General features: G+C 40.6%; 1 protein-coding gene across 2 annotated transcripts in view; it reads right to left on the reverse strand.

The window, feature by feature from the left end:
• SGCD (sarcoglycan delta) overlaps positions 1 to 26,210 on the reverse strand; it is a 400,176-nt gene that overhangs the window by 95,462 nt on the left and 278,504 nt on the right. For both annotated transcript variants that reach the window (XM_081181154.1, XM_081181153.1), the window contains one exon: positions 11,643 to 11,744. In XM_081181154.1, the coding sequence (XP_081037280.1) occupies positions 11,643 to 11,744 (102 nt within the window). The remainder of the gene's footprint in view (positions 1 to 11,642; positions 11,745 to 26,210) is intronic.

Consider the following 26,210-nt stretch of genomic DNA (forward strand, 5'->3'; position numbering starts at 1 on the left):
CACTAATTTACAAAAGACTATCTAAAATATTTAAAATACTAATAAAAGCAGACATACACCGGCTCCCTCAGCCAGAAGCAAGATGAGTGCCCCATAGTCACCTTTGACTGGACTTAACCGTCCAGGGGACCTTTACCTATTAACGAGTAGCTAATTTTAATGCGAATTCCATTGTGTTTTATTGAGTTTTCTTTATTATTTCCCCTGTGGGACTATCAGTATAAAAACAACCAAAGAAAGCACTGCAAAAATATATGATCAATCAGAAACCAAGGAACACAGCATCATAAAATGCCAATAGCAGCAGAAAATGCTTAATAGTTTTAAAAACATTAGCTTAATAGTTTTAAAAACATTACTTTAAAGCCCCGGGGAAAAAATACAGTGATATTTTGCAGAATTATTTTACTGAGGTTGTACCTTTTAAATTATATAAAATTTATTTTTCTTCTTTTTCTCACATGGACTAACTTTTTTCACATGAACTCACTTTGATACACACTCAGGTGTATCAAAGGACACATCTACCCCAATCTGTGCACCAAGGCAATCTGCATCAGTTCAGTTACCATGCTGGCTTTAGCATATTCCGCCTCTGTTTATAACAAACCATAATGTACAAGAGCAAGCTAGCCAACCAGCTATATACCTTTAATGGTATGTAGGTTTCACTACATATGATCATTGTTAAACACATGTGTGATAGAAAAACTGTGGAGGAATAAATGTGGGGGTCTTAATATTTTACAACAGAAGTGGAAGTGGAGCCTACATGTAATAATCTGGAACACTCTTTAAGAAATTCCGTTTTTTCTTATACTACTGCGGACGGAGGAAGAAACTGAAGACATCTGAAGCCAGCTAGCAGGAACCTCTAGGCAGACTGCTTCTCACCTGTGGAGTAAGGTCACCACAGAGTCCAGAGACATTTTTCCTGCTTTGACTGTACTCCCACAGACTTTGAAAAAGCTAGTCCCTATGTTTCTCAGCTGTCCACGTCTTTTTCATTTTCTTTTAGTGCTGAACTAGATAGAGCAGTTATTTATCTTTTTAATTCCTTTCTCCTCATATTTTATTTCTGAGAAAGCCAATAAACTGGATTTGATCCACTGGCTCAAAGGTGGGGGGAACACCCAATTTACTGAAATACCCTACCGTCCAGTCCTCTGAAAGTATTTAGGGTTGTGTGTGCATTCAGACATTTCTGAAATGGCAACTGGTATGTTGTCCTAGATGCCACACACAAAGGTGCAAACATGTTGTTTTCAGAGTTAGTTTACAGGTGAGCCCGCTATGAAAATATAGACAAAATCCAAGGCAGGTAGGCCCACTTGGCACAGTTGATTGACTTTAATAGGTGCTGATTATGCTGCTCATATTGCATGAAATTAAAAAGCTTACAAATGTTATGAGCCATTACCCTTCCATTTAAGAGAGCTTATGACATGTTAGCAACATTTAATGAAATTCTTTTCAGTATGCTATAGGCAGCCTCAAAGAGATTGCACTTTGGAATGTTACTTGTGAAATTATTTTCAAGAAAGTTTGTTTACTGCAAGAATATCTCTCCACTATCAGGGTGAGGGTATACAGTATAAGAAAAATATTTGTCAACTTTGTATTTTTCCCAGGGAGGATTTAGTCATAAAAGAAGATGAACATAGAGGAAAATATATATTTATGCAGGGGTTCCCTTTACCACCTTGCCTGAGCACAGCACACATTTATTTTCGTTCAACAGGAAAGCCTGTTTGAGGCTTTCTCTTTAATGTATTTTGTAATACATCTATGGAGCAGAGAAATTAAGTTATACTTCTTTTTATTGTAGAGGAATCAAGGGAGAGAATGTTTGGTAAGGATACGGGATGCTAGGAAGGGCAGGCTGAAGTACCCTATAAAACAAATTCTCGAAAGTTGCCACAATTCTTTGTCAATGAATTTTCTCAAGCTAGGAGCAGGGGTGCCATGATGCCGATGTTTTCAGGGTATGTAAAAATTACTAGTGCTTTTCTTTGGGGGGGCGACTGTTAAAAACCATGCACGTGAACTCCAAATCCCAGCAGATTTTATCTGAAAACCTCCCTCTGCACCACTGAAAATGCCAAAAAGTATATGGAATCAACTTGTGATGTTTGCATTTAGCTGACATTTCTTGCAACTGGAACTGTTGCAGCATTGATGGTTTCAGTTGCCCTTGCTTATTCTTCTGGTTGCCTGCCCCCTTACCTTGCTGTTTACAGTTCGCTAGAAACGACGCAAGATCTTGAGATGATGGAACTGAAAAGGACATTTAGAGCATTCTCTGCAAAGCAAAGTTCCCAATGTAAGCAAACTAAAAACACAGAGATGCACCAGATATCGTGCGGCTACAGCGGGTGGGTGGCTAGATGTGGCTGTGCGAAATATTTACTTATTAGTCAGCAGCTGCTAATTAGTAACGTGTTTTGTCAAGCTAATAGCAGTTTAAAATAATATTCAGCAGCATTTGTTGCTTGAATGTAACTGAAAACAGGAAGGAAACAAAAAAGGATATGGATCCTTGTGCACTGTTTGGCTCCAGTTCCAATTTTGCTCTAATTTTCACCCTTCAGAGCATGATCCTTATTACCTGATTTAATTTTTTTTAAAAAGTCACACTGCAAACAAGAGGCATGATCTAAACTTTGGGACTTTAACTCTCCCAATGTAATTATTTTTTAAATCACATGCACACTAGACTTTAAAGTATTTAACTTTTGTTGGCGTACGACTGCTCCAAAATTCTGCCGCAGGAACCAGCTGGCACAGCCACTTGGTTCTGGGGGCAGGGGCTGGGCTGCCACACTGCAGCTAGATGATGACCCAGGTGGACAGCCATCTGGCCATTGCCTAGATGGTTGTTGCTCTCCTGCTGACCTCCGCCTTGCAAGAGGGTGCAACTGGCACTCCTTGGTAAGGGGTGAACCATTTATCAGTGGAAAGAACCATGCTGTCTATGAAAGCTCTACCTCGGAAATGCCATTTTGGGGAAAGGAGGTGGTTTCATAGGCAAATGGTTTTCCTTTATCATTCATCTGAACAATTTGCGTTATACTTGTTCAATTTCATCATAAAAATGTATCCATAATCTTTCTTCCTGCTCCTAAGTCTTTTCAACACCTGTAAGGTGGAAACATTCTCTTCCCTTATATACATTTATATACAACTGCTTATCACACATGAATCAGGTGCAAGTTTAACTAGATGGCATAACTGCACAATGTAGTAAGTACAGTATATAATAATCTACACTTGTCTTACATGAAGGTGGGAACTGCTTGGGAATCTATATGCACATTTTAATGTTTATAAATGCACATAATTTTGTGCTATAGGGCAGGTATCCTTGTTTAATTCAAATTAGTATTTCAGTGTTAGCAATATTTGCCCCACGCTTGAAGACAGGTATGCCTCCAGAACAAATAAAGCAATATAATAACCTGAATTACGGAGCACAGTTTCCACATTAAAACCTTTACCTGGCAACTTTTTAATATTATGAGACAAGTGCTCTTGCAAAATAATTATTTTTCAACATTAAAAGCTTCCTTTACTGCTTGTACCATACTAATAGTAGCCTAAAGGAGAATCTGTGAACTAATAAAAGCAGGCACTTTCATGGAAATAGAAAATGCAGGGCAGCATAATTTATGTAGCATCTATTAGGTTGAGATCAATTTACTGAGTACTAAGAGAAAAGGACAGAGGGAAAGATATATTTATGTGTCTAAACAGTATGCTAGATGTACCACTGCAGACATTCACTGCACATGCCATGACTATGTGTACTCAAAATCGAGAGATGGGTGATTATGCCAATTTTAGTTTCTCTGGATTTCTCGATTCTCCACCCTTGAAGCTCAGTTCTCCACATGTCCACATCAGTTTGCAATTTTTTTAAAAAGACCTCAAAAAAATTGACCAGCATTTTAATAGGAATCTTTTCTTATTATATACATCTTTACATGCAATTTTAGAAAATACACACATTTTTGCAAAGCAACTTTCTTTTATATAATGCATGTTTATGGTATTTAATATACATTTCTATGTATACATCACCCTAGTATATGCATTTTTGTACACATTACTTGGTTGGAAAACTGCATTGCACAAATGTGAAAGGTGTGCATTTCAAAGGATGGCTGTGTTTCAGTGCACATATTGTTTTGGAAAGTGCAAATTAGGTAGTTTCTCCTATAGGAGTGAACTGAAACAAAGTATCCACTCACTTGGGACTCAGGGTGGAGTGGCCTTTGCCACATGGCGTGGCTGCAGTGGGTCTGGGGAGGCCGCAATCTTCTGGCGTGGCTGGGGGAAGAGAAGGTAACCTGCCGCTGCCCATCTCTGGCCTAGTTGGACTCCCAGGTAAGGTTGAGTGATGCCTGCTAAGCCAATTCGAGGCAGGAGCTCGGGGGCTGTGTCCAGTCTGACCCTAGCCTGTGCAGACAGCAGACACGTGCAGCCCACCTTCTTGGCTCCATCTTTATTTGGGTCTGGCTCCTGGAGCCTGGTCACTTGGCCCTGACTGCCTCAGTCAATTCCTGGAGCTTGGTTCCTACTTCCTGGCTTCTGGTTCCTAACTCACTTCTGACAGCTGTCTACAGCTCTGCTGTCTTTTAATTTAAGTGAAAAATCAGCACATCTCTCTTATTACTGGGGTGAGACGACCATCAACATCAGTTAGCTGTTCTCAATATATCGCTAGGTCTAATAAGCCATTTTGTCAAATTCAATAGGTCTTATTTCCTGAAAATATGCTAAAGACTGCATCTTGACTCTGCATGATGTGCTCAAGTAGGAGGGTGTATCATGTAGAGTTAGGAATGTAATGTAGAAATGAATTAAATATATATATTTTTATTAAGTTTATGCCTGTTGGCCAAACTGCCTCCAACTAAGTGGCCAGATGGTACAAACCTGCCATCTCCTCAAATGTATGCTGTGGTGTCTTTTCCCGCACTTTGTTTCCAATAACTGCAGACACTGAAAAAATGTGTGCCCTGCTTGCTAGGACAAACTTGAACTTCTGTCCTGGATCACAGTGAGCCCTGAGGCTAGTTTTCCGTTCAAGTTTTCCCTTGAGAACATTGATGTTTCTCTTGCTAGGGGCCTTTTGGAGTTAAGAGAAAACTATATTCCTCAATTTCAACACTATACGATCAACCAGACAGGAAGAGAGTGGACTGGATTCCTAACCCAGAAGTATTGATCCTCTTGCTATTGATCTCCTATAACCAACTACTGCCTGTCTATTTTGTCTGCCAGGAGAGCTAATTGAAATTAGGACAATTTTTGGGGTTTTCATTACTATGGCTGTAGTTGAATGTACTTTGCATAAACCTACTTTCTTTACACACAGAAGAAATGCCATGTGGCATCTGCCTTCATCATCCCCAGCAGCAACAAAACATGTTTCTCCTGCACTGGTCTCTATAGCCACAGTTTGAGTAAGTTTCCAACAGTTTGACTTCACTCCCAAAGGCACACCCCTCCATTGTCTCCCAAGACAAACAGATGCAGACCAATTTCTTTCTTAAGTAAACCTAATTTAGGTGGATTCTAACATGTTTACCACACCCCACGTTATGTGCTTTTGACCAAGTTTCTATGAGGATATGGCAAACCTTTTTGGGTTATGATAAATTGGAACCTGGTAGAGTTATAACTTGATAACATCCGATCAGACTCTAAATCAAACTTAAGGTAATGGCCATGTCTGCACCTAGCACAGGGCCAAATCACAGCTTGGTGCAAACGTGAGCATGCTGACTTTTGGAATGGAGACAGCAGCTGTTTTACTCCTTCCCAGTATGACAGAGCAGCTGTGCCCAGCTTTGGCTTAGGCACATGTGAATCTAGGATCTGTGTTCCTCAACCAGGAGCTGTAGCCAAGGTTTTGTTTTGCTTTTTTGCTTATCATGGCAGGAGAATTACAGTATCTATTGCTGATTCAATAAATGGTTACAGCTGTTGATTTAATTTAAAATACAGTCCCACTAGAAAAACCTATGTAATTAGACTTGAGTTCTTAATCTGGGTTGCCATCTAGGTCAAGGGTGGGGATCCTGTGGACATACAGAAATTATTTGACTCCCATCAGCATGGCAAATGAGCAGGGAATATGGGAGCTGTAGTTCAGCAACATCTGGATGGCCACATGTTCCTATCCCCGATCTAACCCCTGGAATGTTAGGAAGAGGAGAGGGTGAGAAGACTCTCTAAAGGTGTCAAGGAACCTAAACAGACAAACAGCCTGATTTATTTCTACTATTACCAAGACAGAAAATAACCAGATTGCCTAACAAACTCTCTGTTGTGGTTGCTGATAGACCTGAAAAACAGCATACTGCAAAAATAAAAAAATTATAGAAACTTAAATTATAAATTTAATAGCTTTTTTTAAAAGAAGTTTGTCATAAAATCACTCACTTAAATTTGAGTCAACTATGGCAGTGAATATTGGAAACTACAGTACTGTAATCACCATTTGCTAGCACATAAAATTAACCATTGTGCTGCAGTGCAATTTTCAGTCAAACTTTGTTCATGCAATTTACAAAGGCAAGCAGATGGTTCGTGCAATAGTCCACAATAAATTACAACAGTTAGAAAGACAGTTATGTACCAAGAACAGCAAAGAATTTGAGCTACAGATGGGCTTATAGATGACCCTTCCAATTTTTAATAATCTCCATAATTTATGTAAAGGCAAGAAATGCAAAGATGCCTAATGTGCTTTCTTGACGAAGCACAAATCACTTCTATTTACCCAGCCAATGTTTCATGGTCCAGTTAACTTCTTAATTAAAGACAGCAAGATGTTCATGTTCCATGGAAGTGGCATGGAAAAGAATGTTTAGTGTGCAATATGTTCAGCTGGGAGTTCTGGATGCTCTGCTTGCTTCTTGAGGACCTTATGCATCTATCATTTTTCCCTGGAAACATAGCTTAAAATATATTCAATCAGTGTGTGAAGCCAGAGAACTGCCTACTCCCCAAATAATTTGTTGTCATTAAACTGCTTGCAATATTCCAATACCTAGTCAAGTATGACCAATCACCTATAAAAGTTTTATTTCTTCCAAAAATGCCTTTTCTTATTTGTCTAGGCAATGTTTGAGTGCAAAGGTCAAAAAAGGTATCACTGTCTTAATCCCACTTGATAGAATTAATTTGGACACTTAGAACTCTTCCAGACGCTTACCCCTAGCTGAATGGGAAATTACAAGAGCAAATGAGTGCAGCATGCACAACCACCTCCCCATCTCTCCCTTTCCCATCAAACAGTGGATTGGCTGGGTTTGGGTATTTTTCAAAAAGGCATACACGTACAGCTCAGATTGCTCAGCCTGCACTCTCTCGGATTCGAGCCAAACCCTTTAACAAGGTGGCTACAAAGGTTAAAAGAAAAGGAGATTCACCCAGGCACAGCAGCTAATTACTGAAGTCTTAAAGAAAGTCATTTAAAAATGACAGGTTTAAAATACAGTATAACTCTTCCATAAAGCCAGCCATCGATCTGGATAAGAACTGTAAAGCCCTTAGTATACATAAAGGGATATAGATATTACACATAGCAACAAACTCGAGGAAACATAATATTTGTACAGAACAGAATGCTGGCTTGAATGGAACAGAATGAAGGGTGTAAAGCCTGTAAAGCCTGCAAAGACATCTGGAAGGGCTTTTCTCCTCCCCACCAAAAGGCATCTGAATGTTGTTTGTGGTGGCAGTAGTACCACTACCTGCAGAGGTCCAAGGACCCACTCAGCCCCACTTTCTTTATATAGTAGAATTGTGTGGCGAGTTCAATACTGCTCCCACCCCCACTTCAGTAGGCCAACTCTGTCAATCAGATACCAGAGTATTGATGGGTGGGTGGCACTTGTCAAAGGTAGTCCCTGAGGGTGGGGTGGGGGGTGAATAAAAAGCTGACTTGCTGGGTCAAAAAAATTCCCCACCCTGATCTAGGACAAATGAAGCATGCTTGTTATCCTAATCTGTTCTTCTTGTCCCTTAAGGAAAGGAATACATAAGTTAGGATTTTGATAAATTAAAGGCCCACATTAAGATGTTTACAATTATGGCTTCGAAACTCCCTTCGGTAGTGGTAATGATGGCTGTTCATATGCTTTCTTAGTCATAGCACCTAAGTGGACTTGACAGATACAGCCAACACATGGGCTGTTAATGTATCTGGGTGCAGAAATGAACCACTGGCTAATCCATCATTCTCCACCAAGCAATACACAGCCTTAAAGGAGAACTGGAGCTGATCTATGTGCCCAGGTCCAGCTAATACAATAGTCCCAGTCTCACAGATTCAATGTACAGTGGTACCTTGATTTGCAAACAGTCTGGTTTGCATACATTCTGGATTACAAACACATCAAACCCAGAAGTGCATGTCCCGGTTTGTAAACATTTTTGGATTACAACCCATTTTTTTTTATTCCGAACAAAAAAAATTTGGAGGCCCCATTGGTGAAAACACACTTTGGGTTACAACCTGTTTTGGTTTACAAATGGACCTCCAGAATGGATTATGGTTGTAAACCAAGGTACCACTATATTAATATAATTGTGCAAAAGAACAACAGTGGAAGGGCTTCCCTGAAATCAAAAGAGTAAAATCATGATTTCTCACAGTATAATTTCTAAAAGGAATCTGTTTCACACAGGAAGAGTTTAGTCTTAAGACTATTATTATGTATGAAATGCTGAACTCATGGTATAACGTTATTATACTCGATAAAGAGATAATGAAACTTAATTCCATCTTTAACTGTGCTTCATCTGCTATAAATAATATACCTAGCACCTGTGATCCTACCAATATGACAAAACATCATCAAAACCAGCAAAAGATACACAGCTTTGTAGCGTGCTCAATATTTCAGGGCCAAGCAGTAACACATTAACACATTCCTGCCAGGAGCTTTGATTTCACATTAAGACAATTTCTTATTTTGTAGATGTTTACCATCCATCTACATATGGATACAAGGGAAAGCCTAATGATTTGTTCCGGTGCAGATATATTAAGGATAAAAGTTTGCACTCTGCTCCTTTAGTTTAGGAACTTCTAAAATGCAAGTACAGACTTGGATTCAGTGCAGTTATAATAATGTATAGGAATTAAGGGTGATCATGCCTAATGGATCTCATGGTTTCATGTAAGAACAAATAAAACAAAGCCAGGCTTAAATTTCAGTTCTTCTAGACAGATTCAGTATCATTTATACTTTATGTATATTTATCTGAAGTTACTGGACTTACATACAGCACTTGCACATTTCTGTGTGTATTGTCAATGTCAATAAAATCCAAACAAAAGCAGTACAAACATTTCCATACATTTTATTTTGCTGTCTTATTGTATAATGTTTTATCTAGAAAAAACTTATAAGGGCTGGGATCCGAAGGCCCATGTGTGCAGGAAGGCCAGAGCTTCCCCATTCCTCATACAAGCACAGTTACTTTCTCTACCCTTCTAAACCACTAGTGGGGGTCCTGTGGGGTACTATTATTGAGAGTGGACTTGTGATACCTCTTGGGAATATGAGGAAATGTATAAGACATTTCAAATCCCAATAAACTTTCAAAATTTGCAACTAACTTGCTTTACATTCATTCAGGGGCTTAGTGATACATTTTGATCATAAAGAGCACACTGATTGCTTCAAAGAAACCCAAACAAGATAGAGACAGTCTGCTCACATCCCACATGATTTCTTCATTATGTTCATGAAAAAGGAAGGCAAGAGAGAATTCCATGGCTTGAAACATTAATTGTGCTTTAGAAAAACCCTGTTCATCTCTTTTTGTACTGGCAATTAACACACAACTTAACAACTTGAGTAAGCTGTTTATAAAACTATCAAAATGCATTTTCATTTCTATTGAATTCTTCTCTAGTGAATGAATTTTTTGGGGTCAAAGGTCTTCCTTTATTCCCATAAGAAAATATGTGTGTGTGTATATAATATGGTGCTTTCCTCATTAACTCTCCTTCAAAAAATGTTTGCTACTGCTTGGATTACTCTGCAACCAATTTACAAAGGTTATAACCTCCTGTAATGAAAAGCAATTTGGTCTTGGATGTTGCACTGAATAGACCAGAGAACTTAATTTTTATAAGACAAATGAAACTCAACCTTAAAGTGATGCTGAGGTTATTTAATTGGATATCTGCTCTCAAATAAAAGTGGGATATGCAACTTAGGGCAACACTTCTGAGTAAGAAACAATATACCTGTAAATTAGAAACTGAACCTATTCATTTATTTTTATATATTTCATTTATTTATTAAATTTGTATACTGCCCTGCATCCAAAAATCACAGGGCTATTCACAACATAAAAATACAAAATGGGAACAAAAAATGCATAATAAAAACAAAGGCAAACAAGTAACCCCGCTCCCAAATTTGAAGTCTCCTGTTCGGAAGAAAGAAACCCCAATTATATTAAATGGTGTCATAAAAATGCAGCCGCAGTCAAAATGGGATGGCTATGTGTCGGAGCAGAAACACAGTGCTATAATAAGCTTACCAGACGTCTCGGTTTCCCGGGGACAGTCCCCGGATTTAATCATCAATCCCCTGACAAAATCTATCCATTCCAACTGAAGTTGAAAAGTGTCCCCGGATTCATTGAAAAAAATCTGGTAACCTTATGCTATAATGTCACAAGGCACAGAACTGGGTAGACAGTGAATGGGATAGAAGGTAGAAGTGGAACTGCTGTATTGCTCATCTCACTTTTCAGGCAAGGAAGCCAGTGTTTGTCCGCAGACAGCTTTCCAGGTATTGTGGCCAGCATTACTAAACCACTGCTGGTGCTTGGAGGACCATGATGAGTGCCAAAGCGCACAGAAATGCCATTTACCTTCCCACCACAGTGGTACCTATTTATCTACTTGCATTGGTTTGCTTTTGAACTGCGAGGCTGGCAGAAGCTGGGACAGAGCATCAGGAGCTCATCCCTTTGTGCGGATACGAATTGCCGACCTTCCAATCGACAAGTCCAAGAGGCTCGGTGGTTTAGACCACAATACCACCCACATCCCTTAATATATTGAACCAGTGTTCAGTAGAGATAAAAAAGAGAGAGAAGGCATTAACCCATGAATTAATGATCTATAACTAAAGGGAAAACTATATGAAATTTATTGGATTGACCAAGCAAAACAATTCTTATTAGGCCTAGTAAATAGACTTTAACTATGATGGCACCTCCACAGTTGGCGGCAGTATATCTTTGACTGCTGGATATTGAGGGCAAATCACAGAGCACTATTAAAAGATCCTCTGCTTGTGAATTTCCTGCAGCATATAGCTGGTCACAGCCAAAATAAGAGTACTGGACTATTTAGAACATTGGACTTCTTGCAACTGGACTAGTTCTGAAATTATCAGTTTTTTGTTTTACAAGATATGCTGATAATTCTTACTTTTAATTGCACAAATATCAGCAAGCTACTCAATTACTGACCTGCAATGCAGCCAACCTAAAGTACAGTTATAATATAGATTGGTTGTGTACTTGTCGTTAGTGACATGTTTTCTGTAATCAAAAGACAAGAATCTGATTTTTCAAAAAAGGGAAGAAAAACTTACTGTCTTGGACCGGATTTCTTTGGCGTAGAGAGGTTTCAAGAATTCTGAATCTCCTTCTAGCTTTAATCCTTTTTCTGTAATCCTTAGATTTCCCATTCCATCCTGAAATATAAAAATGGTCGCCATTAGCCATGATTTCATAAACACTAGGCTGTCAAAAATGTATTTCTTGTGGGGGGGGGAACCATGTAAAACACTGGGAGGCACTGTACAAGGCAATCAATTGCATTATCCTTCTGGCTTAGGCTTTCTGAGGAAATTGTGTTTCAAGCAATTTGAAATGTCCCCCTCCCCCAAGCTGCTTATCTGCGTGAAATGTGCCCTTTGGCTTGTCACCTGAAGAACAGAGAGGTGAGAAAGAAAAATGATAGGTGGCGTTTAATGTTAACACAAAACCATTCATTGTAGCATGTCTAGCTTTCAACATTTATACAAATACTGTCCCTTCATTTATGACAAGCTCAGGACACAAAAGATGGATCTGCCTGTCAGAAATACCTACCTTTAAAATCAACAGCTTGCCATTAAAAAACAAGTATTTTACAATCTGAATTCCCTCTCTCTCTCTCTGTGCATAATTAATTCAACATCTTATTTGGGACATAATAAGTCCAGGTTTTCAAAAACAACAACAACACACATTCTAGATAGTCTAACAGGCTGCCCATAAGAAAGAGAAATACAGTAATATGTTGGCTGAAATAATGGGGGCTGAAAAGCAGTTTGCTGGAATACGAATGTGCATTTTTTCCAACTCTCCCATCTCCCCAGTTTCTTTTATTTATCTAGTAGAATAATAAATCCATATAGGCAAGCAAAATATATCTACATTCTTACTACATTTTTACTCTAATGTCTCATAACCATGTCACCTGTTGCACCAAGCATCTTAGTAGCTGAAGATGTGTTGGCAATGCATATGCATGTGAGAGGCAAAGTTATCATTAGGATATCAAAGAAATACACAACGATTCTAAGATGCAGAACAATTTTTACATTTTAGGAATTTAGAACTCTTAAGTAATATATAGATTTAACAACATGGTAGCAATTTCAGAAATTTGTACCCCAGTTCATCTTAAATTCACCAGAGCCCAAATCCATCAAGACCTCCTAGATCAGTCAATGGTCTCCAAGGTTACTCACCTACAAGGTGGGGTTTTTGTGTGTGAGGCTACCCACCAGTATGAAAAACGGTTACTTTTATTGCTGCCCATCTAATTTTTTTATTGGCATCCATGGAACTTTTATTAAGATATTAGTAGTGGCATCTCATATTTTACAAAAAAGAGAACTGCTTATAATTATGGGTGCATTCATACATTAATGTTAATTAATTAATGTAGCTGCGTCTGAATGACATGTGATTGTGCACATGCATATGACACTGAATCCAGAAAGATCCTAAAATCGTAATGAAAAGGGGTCTGGGCGGGCTTTTGCATGCTCCATGAACATGTATGGGGGTCCAGAATGAAGCCCCTACATAAAACAAAGATTGCCTGTATATACCAAAAGCCAGGTTGCAAAGAAAGACACACACACACACACACACACACACACACACCGCCTTTGCTGGTGTGGCTGGCAAGTAAACTTGTACTTCATAGTTGAGTCAGCTAACATAATGGTGTCACCATCTGATTGACAGGTGAGAGACCACACTCACCAAAGAGTTCCTGTGTGGCTAGGGGAGCTCAGAATCTACAGCTCATGGTACCTAAGCTCACGGTGCATAGATGTGAAAAAAATATTTACAACAAATGGTGTGAAATGCAGGCTGGCTGTAGGCTTCTAGCAGATGTCTGCAAACAGTCTACTTCTTTTAGAAATTGTTTAGTTATGTGTTTTCAAAATGTAATGAAACAATTCGCAAAGTATAATAGAAAATGAAATAGATATAAGAATTCTGTTCCTTATGGTTTGCAATGCAATACAACGATATTCAGAGGCACGACACACACAACTGAAAATACCCTAAAAGGCTTTTACCATGAGAAATTTGATATTTTATCAAGGCAGACCCCTTAGGTTTATTAATTCATGCTGCATTTTTTCCCTTCAAAATTGTGTGTGTGTGTGTAAAACGGAAAGAGTAAATGTATTATCAAATAACTCACAAACATTGGAAATGCCATTTCTGACAGCATAATTTTAAAGTTATGAAGGAGGGAGTGAAATAGATCTCACTGCTGACATAAAGCTAAATATGCTGTTCTGTAGCCACTTGAGACCAGAACAAAAACCCTGAGGCAGTATTTTTTTTTAAGGATTACTGAATATACCTTATTATCTTAGGTATTTAATGTAAGAGGTGCATGGAGTGTTGGGGTGGTCCTTCTGGGGGTAGTTTGTCCATAGTGTTAGAAACTGAGATATGAAAGCTATGAGCTAAATAGCACCTTAAACCTAGGTTATGGGTGCAACAACGGAATGTCTAGGTGCCCTTTTTAATAACAAGAATACAAAGCTGAAAATGAATGAACTGCAGCTAAAGTATTATGTTCATTTTATACATGGTCTAGCCCTTCCCCTGCCCACCCTCCTAATATTCTTAAGAGGTCCTCTTCTCCGGCCTTCAGAGAGTAGGTGGAAGTGGGGTCATTTCTTTCACTCTGCAGTTTTAATCTGAAATCTTAGGCGCAGTACTGTGCCCAGAGCTTGGAAACTGCTTGTGCTTGTGAAATTCCCTTTCGCAAAATGCTCCTAGAACAATGGGAGTTTCTAACACTGTTTGTCCACCTTTGGTCCCCCCCCCCCCTGCACTCAGTTCTCATCTGTAGCTCCTAGAAGCTGTCAGCTTTGACTGGCCAGCTAAACCAGGTGAGGGTAGTTGATGGGTCTCAAAGCCTTGGTGAGTTAGGAACTTTCCTTGCATGCAAAGACAGGCTCTGGCAGACTGAGTAGATGAGACTAATAGTGTGTTCAATAGTCAAGAAGGTGGTTTCTGAATGTGCGGTGGGGGGGGGTCAGATCTGTCTCATCAACCTGGGAAGGTAGTCGATCTAAGAGAAGGAAAACTGATTCTAAACCTCCATTGCCTTGTGTGTGAGGGAAAGGCTTTGGGAAGAAACCCCAAGGAGAAATCTGTACCCGCTGCCTTGCGGGACATCCTTGAGAGAATAAAAGGCTAAGGAGTAAACTCTACACAAATCTGGAGTTCTTAAAGATGGTTAGATGGCACCTTGTATGCCTCCTTCTGGCAACTCCTGCAGCCTAGCTGGTGCCAAAAGCATCGCTCTGCTTTGCTTTGCACCATACCAGTGAGGCTGAAAGGTGGGCCTTGTCATCTGGGCAGCCCAGTAAGGTAAAGCGATCCCTGACCATTAGGTCCAGTCGCAAACGACTCTGGGGTTGCGGCGCTCATCTCGCTTTATTGGCCGAGGGAGCCGACGTACAGCTTCCGGGTCATGTGGCCAGCATGACAAAGCTGCTTCTGGCGAACCAGAGCAGCACACGGAAATGCCGTTTACCGTCCCGCTGGAGCAGTACCTATTTATCTACTTGCACTTTGACATGCTTTCGAACTGCTAGGTTGGCAGGAGCAGGGACCGAGCAATGGGAGCTCACCCCGTCACGGGGATTCGAACCCCTGACTTTCTGATCGGCAAGCCCTAGGCTCTGTAGTTTAACTCATAGCGCCACCCGCATCCCTGGGCAGCCCAGTACCTCTCTATATATTGCCCAGGCTAATGTCCTGGAGAGGTCACTACGCAGTCTGACTTAATCCTCGGAGGCATACTCCATTGTCTCTTGAGACAGACAGATGTCAACAACAACGTAAGAGAATAGGTCACATTTATTTGCATAGTTACTTCTTCTCATATACCCCCTTGCTGCCCTGAAAGTCTCAGTACCTTCTGAAACTGCATTCCGTTGGATGAAAGGGGCTGCTTCCCTCCCTGTTCTCATGTAGAGGCACTGTTCACAGGTGTACTGAGCTATCTAGATGCTGTTCAAATAACTTCAGAGTTGAATCTTACAGAAAATAAGGCTGTTAGTAAAGTGAAATTTGGACTTGTTGGAGTTTGATATGCGCCAGGGCCTGCCTGAACTTCCTGCAGTGGAAAACAGATGAGGACAGGGAAGACAGTCTCCAGCATTATTAAACCTAAAGGCTTCATTAAAGGTAACCTATAACTTTTACATGCATGATGTAGATAATGTTGAATGGTTTCTTTAAATGTAAAGGTTCATCATTGTTCCACTCCATGTGTATGTCTTTAAGGGGCCAGAGCAAGGGCCAGAGAAAACTAACGAGACCCAGCTTTACAGCTGTGAAACGTAGCAGGTGCTGCTGAGTTGTATTTGATTAAGGCGTGTCAGCATTTGGGTAGAGTATATAAGGAGCAGCACCTAGCTCTCCCATTACCCTGGGGGATGGGTTGGTGGTTGGGTCATGTTTGTTTGTTAATATATTTAGTGTTAATGGAGTTTTTGTTTTTCTTATTAAAACCTTCTTTAAGTTATTTTTGAGTCCTTTCTTTTTAATGCATGGTCTCCCCAGCAAGCTCTCTGCAGCGTCACTATACTGCAAAAAGCCAACATCTTTGGTTATGGGCCCAGCTGCTGAGTGGATGACTACATATTTTTGGACTCTGAGAAAGGTTTGAAAACTCCTTCTCCTGTTAGCGTAGTTTTTGTGGGTCTGGAAGAGTTCCAGAATGGTTGACCGGGTTCCTGAAGCTGAGAAGGCTCTGGTCTTCCCACAGCTAACAGATGAGAACTATAGTTTATGGTCTTTTCGGGTGGAGGCGCTTTTGACCTCTAGAGAAGTATGGACCTATGTAACTGATGACCCTCCTGACCCTGTAACTAATGCTTGGTCGAAAGGTGATGCAAAAGCCAGGGCGATAATTAATTTGGCAGTCAGCGACCAGCAAGTAGTCTATATAAGAAATAAGAAAACTGCCAAAGAAATGTGGGACAGTCTTGCAGCAGTGCATGTTAGAAAAGAGTCAGCATCTGCATTGACATTTTTCAAGCAGTTGTACCAGACGAAGTTGCAGCCTGGTGGTGATTTGGCAGCACACTTGAGACGTCTGGAGGCAATACGCGGCGAGCTAATTCGAAGGGACATGGAGGTACCTGATATTCAGTATGTTTTTATCATCCTTTGTTCCCTTAATGAGGACTTTGATGGTATAGCTAGCCAGATATCTTCCGTTCCACCAGCACAATTAACTGTGGAAGGGGTAACGGCAAGATTAATGGGCGAGTTGGATAGAAGGGAGGCTTGTGCCATAAGCACTCCTGTTTCCAGAAAGAATGAGGAACGCCATATGCAAACCTGTGGTGATACAACTGCATTTACAGCTGCAAAGCATTGTTGGTTCTGCAATAAGCAAGGACATTTTGCAAAGGACTGCAGAGCCAAAAGAAAGCAAAGCACTCCCAAGTCTGTTTCTGTTCGTCAATCACGGTCGTCAGCCCAGCAGCCGACATCGTACCGTAAAGACAGAAACGAGCCGCGAGCTTTTCACGCTCGGACTAAAGATCGTAAAAGACCTAAAGGTGCCAAGTGGAAGTCTTTTGTCATCGACTCAGGTGCATCCCAACACGTCTGCAACGATTGAAGCTTGTTTATTTCTTTCGAAGAGGAAATTGGTAATGTACATTTAGCCAATTCACAAGTCCTGCAGTCGCTTGGCAGGGGTACCGTTAAACTTGACTCTTTAAACATTACAATAGCGAACTGCATTTACTGCCCGTCAGTGGACAATTTATTGTCAGTAAGGTGCTTTGCCCGTCAAGGCATAACTGTGCGTTTCTTAAAGTCTATGTGTGAGTTTTTTGAGGGGAACAAACGTCTATTGTATGCCCGGGAATCTGATGGTTTATATAGACTGTATTTTCGAAGCTACTCCCAATCGCCTATAAATTGCAGAGCAGCACAGTCAAGCCAGGGGTTGAGGAATGTAAGGCCACATTCCGGGTGTGTCCATCAGGCGCACAGACTTTTAGGACACCTGAATTTTGCTGATGTAATTAAGACAAAGAATATTGTCAATGGCCTCGACTTAAAACCATGCAAATTCTTTATGCAGTGTCTATCCTGTTGCAAGAATAAGATTAAAGTTGCACGCAAGGGTAGGTGCTCAGATAGGAAAGTAACTCAGCCATTTGAGCGTGTACATTGTGATTTAGTTGGGCCACTCCCACCCTCATTAGGAGGTTCAAAGTACTGGCTTACTCTGATAGACCAGTATAGTAGATACTGTTGGACTTATGCAATAGCTGAGAAGTCCCAAGCATTTGAGAAGTACAAGGTTTTTTGCAACTGGGTAAAAACGCACTTTAACAAACCTATTAAGAACCTGTTTTCTGACCGGGGTGGGGAATTTGTTTCTGAAGATTTTGAGAAATTCCTGGAAGCGCAGGGGACTACTCATGAGTTATCTTGCCCCCGAAGTCCCTGGCAAAATGGGCTTGTTGAAGTTGTGCAGCGTGACCTGCAGGCAGGGGTTAAAACTTATCTGCACGATGCTAATCTGCCCAAAGACTTTTGGGCTGAAGCGCTCCATGCTTTTTGTTATGTTAGAAATCGCAGTTATCATTCTGGTTTAGATGTCACCCCCTATGAGAAGCTGTTTAAAAAACGCCCTAATCTGAAATACCTACGCATTTGGGGTTCAGATGTAATTATGCATTATCCTGCTAAGCAGAAATTGGGTGAGCGTAGTGTCCAGGGAAAATTAATGGGCTACCAGCAGGGGGCGTACAGAATTTACATACCAGCAACTGGCAAATTTCATATTACCAGAAGCATGATACAAACTGTAAATTGGAATGGAGTTGCTGTTTTCCAAGATACTGATGGTATAAATGATACTGAGGAAGAAGAGGAAGAAGCAGCAGCAGCAGCAGGAGAAAGTGGTGATTCTGAATTAATAGAAAAAGACAAAAAGCCTGTTGAATCTGATAATTTGTTTGAGGATTTAAAGTCACAGGCACCCGAGGGGAGGTTAGATTCTCTTGAGTTTTCTGACTGTGAGCTTAGCCTACAGGCACCTCTTCAGTCTGACAATGATGATTTACAACCTGAAACTAGTAGTTCACTCAGTCCCATTAAGTCTGAGGAGTCTGACTCTCCTTCCGGACTGAGACGTTCAGATAGAAAGAGGCAGAAACCACAGCGTTTTGCAGATGAACATTTTAATACTGTGTATGCCAATAAGGCGGTTTTTGAGCCAAAAAGCTACAATGATGTTCAGAATTTACCTAAGCACCAAGCTGTAAATTGGTATAAAGCTATGAACTCCGAGATAGCTTCTTTAAAAGAGCATAACACTTGGTCTCTTGTACCACAAACCCCAGATATGAGACTTATTGATTCAAAATGGGTTTATAGAGTTAAAATGAATGACAAAAATGAAGTTGTAAGGTACAAGGCAAGACTAGTTGCTAGAGGTTTTCAACAAATTCCAGGTGAAGATTATGATTTGTGCTATTCACCAAGTGTAAAATATGAAACAGTTAAGCTTTTGTTAAAGGATGCATATCATGCAGTAGAACAAAATAATTGCAGGGGTGTGTCTGGTATGGTGTTTTGTTACAACGGTTGTCCATTTAAATGGAAGTCCCAGACACAAACCATTATTTGTCTCTCCACAACAGAGAGTGAATTATGTGCATGCGTTCAGGCCACTCGTGATGTAGAATGGTATCTGCAAGTATTTGCAGACCTACAGATGCAAGTAACACTACCAGTAAAAGTTTACCTTGATTCCCAGAGTGGACTTGCTATCCTGTGTTCAGAGACCAATACGCAGCGCACTAGAGTCTTAAGATTATGTTTAGAGTTTGTAAAGAAACTAATTGATGATGAAATGGTTGTATTTAAATATGTTCCAGGTGACAATCAAATTGCAGACATTTTTACAGAAGCACTTCCAAAGGTTACACATGAAAAACATGTACAAAGTATGCTTTATGTTTTTGTTCCACAATGATGAACCGCAGGGGAAATGTTGAATGGTTTCTTTAAATGTAAAGGTTCATCATTGTTCCACTCCATGTGTATGTCTTTAAGGGGCCAGAGCAAGGGCCAGAGAAAACTAACGAGACCCAGCTTTACAGCTGTGAAACGTAGCAGGTGCTGCTGAGTTGTATTTGATTAAGGCGTGTCAGCATTTGGGTAGAGTATATAAGGAGCAGCACCTAGCTCTCCCATTACCCTGGGGGATGGGTTGGTGGTTGGGTCATGTTTGTTTGTTAATATATTTAGTGTTAATGGAGTTTTTGTTTTTCTTATTAAAACCTTCTTTAAGTTATTTTTGAGTCCTTTCTTTTTAATGCATGGTCTCCCCAGCAAGCTCTCTGCAGCGTCACTATACTGCAAAAAGCCAACAGATAACTGTGCTAATGAAATACATTTCTATCCCAACTTTCCTCCAAGAAGCTCAAGGTATATATAGTTCTCTCTCTCCTGCCCATTTTATCTACATTTTATCTCTGTATGATAGGCTAGATTGAGAGATGGCAACTTGGCGAACATCAAATCAAACTTATTCTATTTTTAATATATAATAATGCAGCTTCCATAATTATTGTTTGAAATGCCACTGCAAGCTTCTCTATCAACCTTTTTATTATCCAGAAGCTCTTGTGGTTCAGAACACTGGCAATTACTGTGTGTCATAGAGTTGCAAGGTTCTGCAGAGAGAGCGGGGGGGGGGGGGATACAACCAAGCCCTTTAGCATAATGTAAGTGATGATGAGCTCCGGCCTCAGAGGTGTGAGAATTCAGTATAATTTCGAAATAGAAGTGATAAGCAACTCTTCAAGAGAGATGTGTGCTGTGAATTGTATTGTTAGAAAGGGGAAAAAGATGGAAAAGAGCAAATTCTTACAGTACCAGTGAAAAATGCTGGCTTATGTATTCCAGTGGGGTTGTACCAAACATTAGTTAAAACATAAAGGGCAATGAATGAAAATGTGATTAGGGCAGCACCAAGCAGTTCTGATTACATTCCCACAGTGCCATCATTTGCTATTATAGAGTGAGTAGGAATGATTTCAGCTCCTTGCAAGCCTGGTGTAAAAAAAACAAAAAAATTACACCTTTTGAAGCTCTGAAAAAGGAATCACACCCACACAAGATTTTCCTGGTATATACATTTCAGCAAGGCTATGTGATTCAAGAGCCAATATACAGCAGCCGATCATGCTTCCATTTAGCCAAGTTCCATGTCAGGCAAGCCAGTTCCATTTAAGAGCTGAGAAAAGACAGCTATTTCAAAGACGATACAATCCTACTCGCTCCTTAACCTGACTGTGCCAAAGATGTAAGAACCAGCATCAGTTTCTGACTCTGGGGGGCCCTTTGGCAAGATGCATTTGGGCCCTGCTGGACTTGGCCAAAGGCCCACCTAGAGGCCAACCAGATTCCTAGGGGAACCTCCTTGACACTATTGCTGCTGGCCTGTAAGACAAGGCAAACCGGGGCTGCTGGTCCTTCTTCTAGCTCCTGCCATACTGCTCACTCACTTAGAGCAGACCATAGCTGTCAACTTACAGATTTGAAAATAAGGGACCAGCAGCCTTGAAAATAAGGGACCAGCAGCCAAAATAAGGGACCTGCAGCCTCACCTGTTCCAGGCACTCCAGTCTTCCTGTCCTCCTGCAGTCTGGTCAAACTCATGCTGGTAGCTTTGAGAACACTGTCCAACCAACTTTGTAACCAGAGGTTCAACTGAATAGAATCTGAATCACATGCACCACAAGGCCTATGCAGCCTCAACTTAAGATGGCTCCCCGGCCTGGCTTTGCACTGCAAAGTTTGCAGCAGCACGTGCAACAAAATGGCGTCCAGCATTCAAAAAACTCCTCAGCTTGCATTAACTAGCCACACACAAGGCATGCAAGCTTCACCCCCCCCCCCAGTCGTTCTTAGGTTTCTTATTGGGTGAGTAACACAGCCAAGCAACACAGTTGGAGCCTCCCTCCTCCCTGGCCGGCAGGGAGGGAGGGAGAGGAGCTGCTTCCTTTGAAATTTAAGGGACATCATTTAAGGGACATTTAAGGGACATCTATCAATAAGGGACAGCAGCGGGACATGGCGCTGGAATAAGGGACTGTCCCTTCAAATAAGGGAAACTTGATAGCTATGGAGCAGGCAGGCAAACAAGCATTTACCAGCAAGGCAGAGGAGGAAGAGCTGGACAGATTTTGGGCCTTTTACACTGGTCCTGAATTCACTATCTCAGCTACACTGATAAAACAGAGGAAACAGTCTGCTCATGTATCCTAATGGCTGTGCTGACAATGAGAAATCAATTATGAAAAAGGAAGAATAGGGGAGGAATTAATTTGGTTGGCTTTTCGCAGCAGACCAACAAGATTTGCTGTTCCTGAGCTTGCTTGCAGACAGGAATGCAAAACCTAGTTAGGTATATACACTGCCCCAGATCTTGTACTGCTTTTCTATTTCACAAAAGGTGTGCACAACAATACTATTTTATGTAAATGATGTGCACAAGATTCATAGTTTATGGATGAATGCTTTGATGGAATTGCTCTATTGGGTAAGGATGTTATACTTTTAAAACACTTAGAAGTCATTTGAGCATGTAAGCAGTATAAAAAGGTAAAGGTACCCCTGCCCGTATGGGCCAGTCTTGACAGACTCTAGGGTTGTGCGCTCATCTCACTTAAGAGGCCGGGAGCCAGCGCTGTCCAAAGACACTTCCGGGTCACATGGCCAGCGTGACGAAGCTGCTCTGGCGAGCCGGCACCAGCGCAGCACACGGAAACGCCGTTTACCTTCCCGCTATAAAGCGGTACCTATTTATCTACTTGCACTTAAGGGTGCTTTCGAACTGCTAGGTGGGCAGGAGCTGGGACCGAACAACGGGAGCTCACCCTGCCGCGGGGATTCGAACCGCCGACCATGCGATCGGCAAGTCCTAGGCGCTGAGGTTTTACCCACAGCGCCACCCGCGTCCCATATACTGTAAGCAGTATATGCATACATAAATAAATGGCTTTTATGTTTTATAAACTGCTTAGAAGCCATATAAATTTAATAATAATAATAATAATTTTAAAAAAGCTTTGAATTGTCTGGGCTGACAGTAGTTTTCCAGGATCTCAGCTAAGGGTCTTTAACAGACACAAGTGCCATTCTGTACTTTCAACAAACAAGACTGTGTCATCATTCCTAGACCGAGTCTGTCCTAAGTCATGCCATACCAGGCAAGAAGAGTGGCTTTTCCTTATTGTATCATGTTTTAATTCTATTAGTGTTTAATTAGTTTTTAATGACTATCTTTTTCTATTTTATCTTGTAAGCTGCCTTGAGTCCTCATCTGGGGAAAAGGCGGGATATAATTAAATACAACAACATCCATTTTTCAAATATACAACAAAACAAACTAAAAAGCATAGCAATTAAATCAGTTGAAAACAATTAGATCAGGAAGTTCAAGTGGAGGGAGAATGCTTACCTAAACACCTATGCCTTCAAGAGCTGATGGAATGCCAAAACTGATGGGTATTTTATCGGGCATTCCACAACACTGGTGCCAGCAGTGAAAAAGCCCTGCACCAAGTCACCACAAGCCATAATAATCAGTTCTACAACACTGTTCAAATACAGAATAATTAACAATACAGCCTAAAAGAATCCCATTAAAATATAAATTTCTACGATTAATTTTTTTGCAATAAAACAATCCCCTTGTATTTCAGCAGGGAGTACGTTCCACAACACCAGTGCCAACCACAAACAGACTAAAGGTGTGATGTAACATAAGGCAACCACCCCGTTCATAGGTGGGTTCGTTTTTATTTATTTTATTTGAAAAGTAGAATTTACTGCTTCACATTGAGCATGAAAAGATAAAAAAGGCTTTAATTAATACTTCCTGTAGCACCTGGAACTATAATCATGTTAGCAGTAAGCAGCAGCAACCAAGGGTCTCTGTAACAGAAACATGAAAGACCAAATTCACCCTCTGACATATGCCTCCAGCTTTTCCCTTCCAATCTCCCTAGGAAGAGCAGCAGTACAGATAGCACATAGAAAGGTAAGGCTCCCTTGCTTGCCCATATGCATGAGATGATAAGGAGAAGCCATCCTTCTTGCCCTGTGTGGCATCAGTCTCCGCAGTATAATCCTCTGCTAATTCCGAAATTACATGGTTTAAAATTGGTTTTAATATCCAGGTCACTACTACACTGTATGTCTAAAGAACTTACATCTGTATTTTTAAAAAGTAACAACATAAAAATCATGCTGTCTTAAAAGGTTTCAAGACCATGACTTCTGTGATGTCCATAACAAATATAAAACCTTAACCAATGACCCTCAACAGCACAGCCAGCCTTATTGCCTCTAGCACGAGAAGTCATAAAGCATAAGTTGATCCTGAATGGCTGGTGGTTGAATAGTTAGAAAAGCCAGAAATGACAGCTAAATTTCAAGCATAACAGACCCTGAAGTACTCCATAACTACTGAATCTTCAGGTCTTATATCACATTTATAACTGTGGCAGAAAAGCACTTCTTGGATGTAATTTTGATATATTAGCTATCTATAAATCCAAGGTGAGCCCAGGTCGCCTGAGATGTCACAGAAGCAGACCTCAGAGTTCCTAGGAAATGTGAATTATATTTAATTACCAACCTCGTGACAGCAGTCACGAAATTAAAAGACGCCTGCTCCTTGGGAGAAAGACGATGGCAAACCTAGACAGCATCTTAAAAAGCAGAGACATCACCTTGCCAACAAAGGTCCGTATAGTTAAAGCCATGGTTTTCCCAGTAGTGATGTGTGGAAGTGAGAGCTGGACCATAAAGAAGGCTGATCGCCAAAGAATTGATGCTTTTGAATTATGGTGCTGGAGGAGACTCTTGAGCGTCCCATGGACTGCAAGAAGATCAAACGTATCCATTCTTAAGGAAATCAGCCCTGAGTGCTCACTGGAAGGACAGATCGTGAAGGACCTGAAAGCTGCCAAAAACGGTTCATGCTCCAATTGATTTTAGACTTTCTTATGGTTAAATCAAAATTCAAGAAGAATAGAATACCAATCCACATAATGATAAAGGAATGCAGCAGGGGAAATTCACTCCTCCCTTATCTCAGTGTAAGGGAAAGTGAAGGGGAAACCTGTGTGCACTGTGCGGTCCATCACACACACAGTTTCCATCACAGATACTATACGCCACCCTCACCATCTGAGATAAAAGTTTTGTATCTAAGATACAAAGTATATCAGAATCTATTTTTTCTTCTTCTCATTGAGGAATTTTGTGCAGACACACCCCGATGTGAATCTCCTTTGTAATATTAAGACCAAAGAAGCAGGTACTGCATTTCTAAGTAACAAAAATCTTTAAATCAGGCGCCTTTTCTTTTTTTAAAAAAAAACCTGATTTAGTTACTGGGTTTATATATGCTTTCAAGTTCTGTTGGTGGAATCTCCCAGAGCAGCAGTTTTGTATCACAGCTTAATTCTACCAGTTTGCCTGTTCGAAAATAAGAATAGCAATAGACACATCACAGTGCTGGTGTGCTTTGAACTATTCAGCTGTTTCCTAAATTATGATGAAAACTAGCACATCCGTTTTATTGTCTGAACCACCTCTCATTTTATACAATGCTGCATAATGGGGAAGGATAAAAATTTATACGCTGCTGCTGACTGCTGTATGTCAAAAAAAGAAGAAAAGAAAGAGACCGTGATGATAAAAACCTGATTTATGAAACTGTCACTTTATTATTGCTGAATGAGAGAGGATTTTTAGTGGCGTGAAAAGAAGATCAGTTTAACAACCAATTACAGAATGATGGTGTTAGTGTAGAGGAAGAGTTTAATACCAGTACCACTATTTTTGACATTACAGTGAAGAAAGAGGTATTAAATCTCTTCTCCATGCCATGATACCTATATGTAACCCACTCTCAGACCTTAAGGTGATAAGAGAGTTGTTCTTCTTCTTCTTCTTCTTCTTCTTCTTCTTCTTCTTCTTCTTCTTCTTCTTCTTCTTCTTCTTCTTCTTCTTCTTCTTATCCCAAGAGCTCTGAGGACTCATTTTGTAATGTGTGTCAACAATAAACCTGTAAGAGCTTTCAACCTTTCCTTGTTTTATAAACAAGGATTTGTTTATTGGATTCAAGTTAGATTAGAATTGCCGCTTTATGACTGTTGTGAATTATAATGTTTGGAAATAATGCAAATGTATTCCATCTCTCGTACTCTTACTTTACAGTTTTGACTTGATAGTTTATTAGGCATTAAGTAGCTATTTATGAATAACAGCAGGTGAGGCAGGTTCTACTGGCTGTTTGTCCATGAGACCTTTGTTGTTGTTTAGTCGTTTAGTCGTGTCCAACTCTTCATGACCCCATGGACCAGAGCATGCCAGGCACTCCTGTCTTCCACTGCCTCCCGCAGTTTGGTCAGACTCATGTTGGTAGCTTCAAGAACACTGTCCAACCATCTTGTCCTCTGCCGTCCCCTTCTCCTTGTGCCCTCCACCTTTCCCAACATCAGGGTCTTTTCCAGGGAGTCTTCTCTTCTCATGAGGTGGCCAAAGTATTGGAGCCTCAGCTTCAGGAT

Source organism: Podarcis bocagei, assembly GCF_964188305.1.
Source record: "Podarcis bocagei genome assembly, chromosome: 2".
NCBI lineage: Eukaryota > Metazoa > Chordata > Lepidosauria > Squamata > Lacertidae > Podarcis > Podarcis bocagei.